General features: G+C 34.4%; 1 protein-coding gene across 2 annotated transcripts in view; it reads left to right on the forward strand.

The window, feature by feature from the left end:
- Positions 1-9,393, forward strand: part of USO1 (USO1 vesicle transport factor) — a 67,141-nt gene extending 57,748 nt beyond the window's left edge. For both annotated transcript variants that reach the window (XM_010969318.3, XM_010969319.3), the window contains 7 exons: positions 393-531; positions 1,561-1,724; positions 2,296-2,385; positions 4,778-4,876; positions 6,457-6,564; positions 7,591-7,806; positions 8,354-9,393. In XM_010969318.3, coding sequence (XP_010967620.2) covers positions 393-531; positions 1,561-1,724; positions 2,296-2,385; positions 4,778-4,876; positions 6,457-6,564; positions 7,591-7,806; positions 8,354-8,443 — 906 coding nt within the window. In that variant the 3' untranslated portion in view covers positions 8,444-9,393. The remainder of the gene's footprint in view (positions 1-392; positions 532-1,560; positions 1,725-2,295; positions 2,386-4,777; positions 4,877-6,456; positions 6,565-7,590; positions 7,807-8,353) is intronic.
- Positions 9,394-9,738: the final 345 nt, after the last annotated feature.

Below are 9,738 nucleotides of genomic sequence, written 5' to 3' on the forward strand. Positions count from 1 at the left end.
CTTAAGTAATTTGGTATAAATTTCTTAAACAGTTTGATGGACCATAAAATGGAGTTTTTAAAATTGACCTCCCTCTGCAGTGAAACCAGTAATTGCCATGAGAGTGTAGACTGTGCCGTATAACGAGGCCTTGAACTCTTACAGTTTTGCTGCCTGTTAATTGACCTTGGTCAATTAACCAAGCAGTAACACATTAGTACAAGCAGTAACACATTATAACCAAGCAGTAACCAAGCAGTAACACATTATAACCATTACTTATAGTAATGTGTTACTGCTTAATTATTGAGTGATTTTGGAAATGTATTTGGAAAATAATCTCTAATTTTTAACTTGTTCATCTTCTTAATGTTAATTAGTATGAATTTATTGAGTTATGTTTTGTTTCACAGGATCTGCAACTTGAGGAATTAAAGCAGCAGATTTCTACGTTAAAATGTCAAAACGAACAGCTCCAGACAGCAGTCACACAGCAAGTATCTCAGATTCAGCAACACAAGGATCAATATAATCTTCTTAAAATACAGCTAGGTAAGTGTAGCTGTCATGTCGCCAAGAGCTGGACAAAGTCAAACAGATTACTTTTGTGGACTAGTCTTTTTAACATTAACCACTGTAACATGTAAATCAGAGTTTGAAGTCCAAGCTCCTTGGCAATCAGTCTGATTCATTGATTCTCAGTCTTAGCTACCTACACATTAAGGTCTCCTGAGGTTTTTATTTTTTTAAACCAATACTGAGACCCCACTGAAGTTCCGACTTACTTAGTTGGGGTTGGGTCCAGGCATCAGTGATTAGCACAAGCTCCCCAGTGATTCTAATGTATAGCCAATTGAGCATGATAGGTCTAACCTTTCCATTTTCTCATCTGCAAAATGGAGCTGATAATAGCACCTGCGTCATTTGAGAATTAAATGAAATAATATATATAAAATTATACTTCAGTGCTCAGTGGTTGTAAATAGTCTTATTCTATAGTGCTTGTGATTAGAATGCTAGCCACTTAGAAATACAATTTATTTTATTTATATGAAGGTGACTAAAATTTTCAGAAGAAAATATTTTTTACTTCCTTTTTCATAACAAGAATTTGTCAGTTATTTTAGTCCATATAGAAAGCTATTCCTTTCCTATATGACTGAAGTATTGTGCTGTACACTAGAAATTGACACAATGTTGTAAACTGACTATACTTCAATAAAAATACTTTTTTTAACTTCAAAAACATTCCTATGTGAAGATTTTTTTAAAGGGACTTTATTTTCTCTTATATTAATTGTCAGAATTGGAATCAAAACTACTGTAATTCTTAATCTTAGGTCAGTAAACCACTCAGTTTAGTCTTAAGACTATGCGGTTTTTCCTTCCAGAAACCCTGAAAATATCAGTTCATTATTTTTACCAATACACTATTTTGCAAAGATGAAATGGACTTACAAAAGTGCTGCCAAAGTAATTATTAAGGAAATTATTTATTTATTTTATACTTGAATCTTCAGTTCAAAAAATGAAAAACTTAAGTTTCATGCTGGCTTTTCAAATTTTATGCCTGTCTAATAGGAAAAGAAAATCAGCATCAAGGTTCCCACAGTGACGGGGCTCAGATGAATGGCATTCAGCCAGAAGAAATTGGTAGACTGCGAGAAGAGATAGAAGAATTAAAAAGTAATCAGGAACTTTTACAAAGCCAGCTGGCTGAAAAGGACTCTTTGATTGAAAACTTGGTAAGTAAATATTTAAAATTTTTAAGCCAGAGGTCAAGAGTAATTCTCATTATCCTGCTTGTTTATTTTTCTGGATCCCTTATACTAAAGTATCATATTAAGGTTTTAGAACATGAACTCTGATGTCAGACTGTCTAAAGCTTCAGTGCTTCCTAGCTAATTGAATTTGAGCAATTTAGTTAACTTCTTTAAACTTGTTTCCTGATCTGTAAAATGCTGGTGGTGCTATCTATTTCATTGCTGTGAGAATTAAATGAGATACTTTGTATAACGCTCTTTTAATACATGGAAATTGTTCAATAGAATACCTGCTTTTATGGTTTTTCATCACATGACCTCAGATAAGTTCTTAGATTTAATAAATTACTTGGTATAAGTATAAATTTATTACCTATGGAAAAATTGTAGACAGTGTGTGCTATGTTGAAATTTTATGTTGGGTATAAAAAAAATGCAGATGTCAAATTTTGGGGTGAACATTTAGCCCAGACATAGCTTATATGTGTACAGTTCTGGTTTTTTCCTACTTAAACTGAATTTATTTCTTAGTTTATTTCTGTACTATTTGTAGAAATCTTCCCAACCATCACCTGGCACAAATGAACAGTCTTCAGCTACAGATTCGGCGAGAGAGTCTGAACAAATCGCAGAATTAAAACAGGTCATTTTTCAGCTTGATCAGAGCTCTATTTTGTGATGTTTTAATTACAGCAGCATAATAGCCCTGCAGTTCCATTAATCTGGAACTCCTTTGTCAGGTGTAAGCAAAATTTGATAGTGAAGACAGCCACTTGAAAATCCAGAAGCTGTTTAAATTATACAGTAATGGTATTTTGCTTTTTATTGTGTTTTTATTTTCAGTGATGTTCTTTTTAACAGATCTCAGCATCTTACCCAGATTATTTGTAGATTATCAGTAAACTATCAAGGAAATTTTAAATACACTTATAAGCTACAAATATGAAGATATAAAATCTTATGCCTAATTTACATAACTGCTTGGTTAAATGTACTGGGCATTTAAATTATTCTATCCAGAAAATTTTGGTTTTTAGAATTGGAAAAGGGAAAGACTGAAAGTAAACTTGTATATATATCAATTAGATGACTAGCTAGAAAGCAAAGTAAACTATTTCTGCTGCTGTAGTAATTTGTATCATCTAGAAAAGCAAATTAAGCTTTTTCCTACTTGTTTAATTTGTAGTACTTATAAATTCCTTTAAAACTAGATTTTACAGATTTACTTTTATCTATCCAGTGAGAAAATTAAATGTTTGTTCAGATTTGTAAACCTGTTTGTTTTTAGCCAGAAAAGAGAGAAAGGAGCTATAACAAGTAGAATTAAGTAGTGTGGTAATTGGGGAAAAAAACCTAGAAAAGTTTGAGATTGCTCATCAGTTAAAAAAAAAAAAAAAAAAGATTTGCTTATTAGTATATTATCCCTAAACAGGTTGGGTTGTTTTTGTTTTTTGTTTTCTTTTCAAATTTTCTTTCTTCTTTCCTTCTTTCTTTTTTCTTCCTTCCATTCTCCCCTCCTTCCTTTCTTATAAAAGGAATTTTTTTTTTTTTTTTTTAAGTAATGCCAAAGAAGGAGTGAGCAGCCTGGCCAACCTAGGACTAACTTCCTTCTCCCTCCTGTAGTTAGCTGGTCCTCACCCGCTGACAGGGCTTATCTGAGCGGAGTGACTGGACATGGGAAGACAGAGTGTCTTTTCTGATAATGTCTGTGTACCCCAGAGTAGATTCTAATCAAACATTTAAAAAAGTAATCATAATACGTCATTAACAATTTAGAACTTTCCGATGTGTCCACAATATTTTGTTCTTATGGGGTAGATTAATATGCTATTTTGGTTTTACTAAGTCTAGAACTGTATTAAAATTAAAGGAAATTAAGTTATTAATATATACCCTTAGTTTGTAAATCCCGAGTAAAAATTTTTACTCTGTTTCCCAACGATATATTTTCAATGACAGTCTTGTTTTTTATCATGTATAATAAAATACTGTATAAAAAGAAAACCAAAATGGTACATAATTTCAATGCCTAACATAACTCATTTTGATAACTGAAAAAGCAAAAACAGTCAAAAGAAAAAGCACATACATAGAAAGTTTTAAGAGAATAAAAGAGCTTTTTATATGACAGCATCTCGCTACTTACCCAGTATCTGCAGACACTGCCAAATTTCATGGGGGGAGAGTGCCCCTGGTTCAGAATTACTGTTATAATTGTTTATTTTCCTGTACTTGTGTTGAGGGGAGAGAGCAAGAAGTTTGGAAATTTTAACATTAATAATACATAAACTTTCAATTAATTCCCCCATCTTCACTATAGTATTACTACTTTCATCCATGTTTGGTGGCCTCTAGGCTAAAAATGTCTTGTTTTGCCCTTTCCAAATAATATACCTCTAGTCTTTGGCAAGCAGAAAAGGAAAAGTTGCCAGATGTGTGAGATTGGGACAGGAATCTGATTGTCTTGTTCCTAAGCAGACTTTCAGCCAACCCTATTTTGACCCTGTTTTGACCAGTTTGCAGGCCTTTTGACAGTCATGCACTGGAGGACAGGCAGCTGTGTACTTTCTAAAAGGACAGCTTAGGTTTCAGCTCGCCCAGGTGTGCAGAGTCAGTTACCACTGACATTTGCTTTCTGAAATTCCCCAAATTATTGCTCTTTTCTCTTATTCTTTGTCCTTGTGGGTTTCTCCCTCCTGCCTGCCCTTCTGTTCTTCCTCCTGCCTGCCACCCTCCCTCCTTCCCTTCTTCCTTTCTTTTTCCCTTCCTCCCTCCCTGTATGATTTTTCACTTGGGATCTCAGAAGGAAACAGAAGTATCCATGTTTAATGTTAAATGTACATGTTTAATTCTCCATCTTGAACCCAAAGTTTGAGAATAGTTCTTTCACTTAAATTTTAAAAATGGAAGTTGTGATTTTAGAGAGAAGGGCCAAGAAAGGAAATAATTTTTTTTTATTTCTTCCTATATATAGACATTTCATTGATAAAATTAATGCTGTTTAATGTTACAACTCAACTATTTTTGCTTCTTAGGAACTGGCAACATTAAAGTCTCAGTTAAACTCCCAATCTGTGGAGATCACCAAACTACAGACTGAAAAGCAGGAGCTGTTACAGAAAACAGAAGCACTTGTAAGTTAATGATTTTGTTGTTCTGAAAAGTAGTAAACACAAGGTTGAGAGATTGTTTCTCAGCCACTATGGGAAAGAAGCAGATTTGTCAGATGGCACCTTCCCTTCATGTTATTCATTAGCCAGAGTTCCAGTCACATAGACTTCTTGGCCATGCGAGCAACTGTATTATCGTCAGACTCACCAGACCAGTTTAATCAGTTGCTTACGGTTCATTTTATTGGTATTGTATATTTCACCCCATCTCTGTCCCCTTCAGTTCAAGCTGGCAGGTTTTCTGCTGGTATAAAATTGTTAAAAACCTTGTCAGTGACCCATGTAGTTCACAGGGATCCAAGCCATTATGCAAGAAGGTCCTCTTGGATCCCTCCTGGGAACCGTGTCTCTATTCTACCTTCTGCTCAGGTGGTTGATTGGGTCCATGTGTCACACGAGTAACCTCTTCACAAATGGTTGTCCAGCCACACCCTTGATGTTTTACCAGAACATGCTTTGTCATTTATTGCAATAGAGATAGGCTGAGAGTTTTCTAAATCTTCAAGTTCTGATTCCCTTTTGCTTGACAATCCCTTCGTCAGTGTATCTCTCTCCTCTCACATTTTACCATAAACAGCAAGGAGAATCCAGGCTGCACCTTTAATGTTTTGCTTAGAAATTTCCTCAGCTAAATAGTCCATCACTCACAAACCTGCTTTCCACAAAACACTAGAACACAATTCAGCGATGTTCTTTATAACAAGGATCACCTTTCCTCCACTTTCCAATAACGTGTTCCATATTTCCATCTGAGACCTCACCAAAACCTCCTTTAACATCCATACTCCTAACAGCATTCTGCTAACGATGATACATATTTCCTCTAAGACCATAGAAGCTTTCTCTACAGCTTTCCTCTTTTCTTACTAGAATTGCCTTTAATGTCCATGTTTCTACCAACAGTCTCTTCAAGGCAGTTTAGGCTTTGTCTAACATGAACCTCAAAATTCTTCTAGTCTCTACCAGTTCCAAAGCCGCTTCCGTATTTTAAGGTATTTGTGACATCAGCACCCCACTTCCCAGTATTTTGTGGAAAAAAGGTAGGAGAAAGATGGAAAATTTTTTATTTAAGAGTACTTCCTGTTGTACTTAAGAAAATATTTGCATTTCGCCAGTTGATGGCATTCAACTGAATTTCCCCACCTGTCTCTCTGAGGTGACAGTGTCGACTTAACCTACAGGAATTTCATGAGGAAAAGGCTTTGAAAAAGTTTCTCTACTTATGAAATGCAATATTATAGCTATGTTAGAATTGTGTCATTGATAATTTGCCTGGTCTGACCTTGAGGCTGCTTGACATAGCCTTCCTCATACTCTGTTGAAATCTGATGCCACACAACTCCTGACTCAGACTCCTGCTGCACTGTAGAGGCAACTCATCTTTCTAGGGAGAGCACTTTAGTGCATGTAAATACATAAAGAATTAGATTTTCTGTTATTGAAAATAAAATTCCAAAATAGCAGGAAAATTAAATCATCTTTGGAATTTCATATTAAGATTATAACTTTGAAGAAACATTTTTTTTTCTGTTTTCTACTTTCAGACACAGTCAGTTCCTGTACCAGGAGAGAGTGAAACTGTAGTAGCTACAAGAACTACTGATGTAGAAGGAAGACTTTCGGCATTATTACAAGAGACTAAAGAATTAAAGGTTGGTTTTGGTGAAACTTTTACTCATTACGTATTATATGAAGTGAATTCCCGGAAATTTGATTTTACTTCATTTAATTTCTCAGATTCTTAGATTTATGAGGAAAGTTAATGGGATATAATTTTATCTCACAATATTTCCATTCCTATTTTGATGACTAAAAATGGCACAAATGAAGTTTTTTTAATGCCATTTTAAATAATGGTATCAAATATGTAAAATAAGAATGTATTTGAATGTACTTTGAAAGTAAAAACATAGTTTTTAGTAAAAGTAAAAAACAGTTAAGCTTTCTTACTAATTTCTAATCACAATAAGAAACAAGGAGTATAGGTTTGGCTAAAACACAGGCCACCTGTAGGTTTTCCATAGGCCAAGGAACATAGGCCCATTATGTCCTGCCAGCCTATTGTGTGACAGAGAAACCAGAATAAATAAGAAGAAAGTAATGAGGTAACAAAATAAAAATACAAAGGAATTTTAAAATGGAAAAGGAAGATGTTTGTGATTGTACCTTTTGGTTTGTGGCCAGATTATTTTTAAGCCATGGATTTCATTTGAAGCTGTTTTTCTTTATCATTTAACTGTATGTATGAAGTTGGGATAAATTTTTTTTTTTAAACTTGAGTTCTAATTCTGATGCTAACCAGGCTTCTTCTATAAAATGTTTTGTGTCTTTATTTATTCCTCTGATTATCTGAAATGGTATTATCTCTTAGGATTTTTTGAGGACTAGGTAATTAAAACTATTTTTTGGATGTTAAATTCTCTTTTTCACAATAACCATCTTTGATGTATAGCCTAACATAAATTCTCGTGTTACTGGATGAGAGAGAGAAAGAGAGAGAGAGTGTGTGTGTGTGTGTGTGTGTATGTGTATGTATTTAAACCTTTTCCCCCAACCCCTAACCCCAAACTCTTCAGATTGGACAAGTACAGTGATTTGTCATAGAAAGAATGCATTAAAACCCTAGAAGAATGAATACTAATTTTAGATTATAGTGATTTTCACCTTTCCTTTCCTAGAATGAAATTAAAGCTCTGTCTGAGGAAAGAACTGCTATTAAAGAGCAGCTGGATTCATCTAACAGTACCATTGCCATTTTACAAAATGAGAAAAACAAGCTCGAAGTGGACATTACAGATTCTAAAAAAGAACAAGATGATCTCTTGGTGCTGTTGGCTGATCAGGATCAGAAAATATTTTCATTAAAGAATAAACTCAAGGAACTTGGTCATCCAGTAAGATTACAGTGTTTCCACAAATAATTTATATTGTGTTTCTTTATGTTGTATTTTTAAATATTATACTGTGGCATGGAAATGTTGTGGTGTATATTGATACTACAGGCATAGATCTGTGGGTTCATGAACATGGTATCAGCATTGCTTTCATGGTATTCAGTGAATTAATTGACTTAAGACGCAGATTAGGTGCAGTTTCCAGTATTTGTTAACTGTTCTCTTTTGGAATCTGAGCTTAGAAGGTGAATTGATTTGATTGCTCCTGTGGTAACAAGGCTATCACCATCCAAATGTGCCATTCTCTTTGCCGTGTTGGCTCAGGTTTGTGTAGAGAGGTATAGCCATCCATCAGCAAGTTAACCTATGTATCTCACCTCATATTAAAAATGACAGGGAGCCTTGAGCATTAAATCAAGGAAATCAGATGGCCTGTAATCTACTGTAATTACTGGAGTAAAGAATTTATCAACAAAGTATATAGCATTATGTGTTGAATGGGAAGTGAATAGATCTTCACAGTGTTAAACGTGTATTTTCCCTTTAGGTTGAAGAAGAGGATGAACTTGAATCTGGAGATCAAGATGATGAGGATGATGAAGATGAAGATGATGGCAAGGAACAGGGTCATATCTAGCTTTAAACTCTCCAGGCATGACAGAGATTATGTAATGACTTTGAAGATAGAGTCTTAAGACAGTACTTTGGTTTGCCTCCACAGAAAATAAAAGATTTAGAAACCAAGTGGAAAACATTCACTAATATGACTATTGATGTATTTTTTAAATGATGCCACCCGTGTTGATAATCCTATTACTCTAACTTTATGTAGACACACATCTTTTATTGAAATTCATCTGAAATGTCCCAAAATATAATTTGCAAAGAGCTACAGACACCAAAAATACAATTCAAGGCATGTGGTGGCAGTGCTATTTGCCTTAGTTCATTGGTTTATATAAGTTGTGTATTTGTCTGCAATGTTTACTTTTCAGAATTTGTTACTTTAAGTACTAACACATTTGATGTAATGTGTGTTGGAATCATTGTTTCTAAATTTGATATTAGAGTTCTTAGCCAATGATTTCCTTCTGAAGAAATGGATATACTTAAAGGCAAGGTAGCATGGTCTGGGGGATATTATGTCATCAGCCCTCCATCCAGCGTGACTCTTGAGATGAGCAGGATAGGACAGTTTAGAGTGAGTGCCTTGACACTTGAGATGGCTGCAACCTGTACCTCAGTGAAGAAGCAGAAGGATGCTGACCCACAGTGAAGAGGAGGGCGTTCCTGAGAAACTTTTGTAGCAGTGTATTAGCATGTGTTTGGTTTGGTTTGATTTTAAGGTAAACATTGAAACAAATTACAAGTTAACAGCTCATACAAGTCAGATTTAGTATTATTGTTTGATTATTATAAAACATACTACGTTTCTAGTTTTAAAAGACTCAAACTATGGTTTATATAATTTATTGGCATTTTTGCTGAAATAGATTTAAGTCAGAGAATAGATTTTTAAAAAGCAATGAAGCAATGTGTCAAAATTTAATGTTTTCATAATAAAAAATAGATATTATGTTCACTTAATCCCTGGTCATGGATCCCTTTTTTAGATTTTGAGAAAAGTATTTTATTCTTCATATAAGATGAGACAGGGAAAGTGGTGAGAGAAGTCCTTCTCTTACTAAAAGAACATTGCTATCACTGGATGCTAACAGCAATCTTATTTAAAAATTTTTTTTAATAATAAAAGCAATCTTATTCAAAACTAATAACTAGGATTCCATAAGATTGGAGGGGGCTAATTGGAGCAAAAGCAGAAGAGGTTGGAGAAGGGTTCCAGTGTTTCTAAATTGAGTGTTGGAGTTCTTTCTTCACAGTGGTTTCCATTTAAAGAAGTAGCAAGACATCACGAGGTGGGGCGTAATGTGC

This window comes from Camelus bactrianus, chromosome 2 (assembly GCF_048773025.1).
Source record: "Camelus bactrianus isolate YW-2024 breed Bactrian camel chromosome 2, ASM4877302v1, whole genome shotgun sequence".
NCBI lineage: Eukaryota > Metazoa > Chordata > Mammalia > Artiodactyla > Camelidae > Camelus > Camelus bactrianus.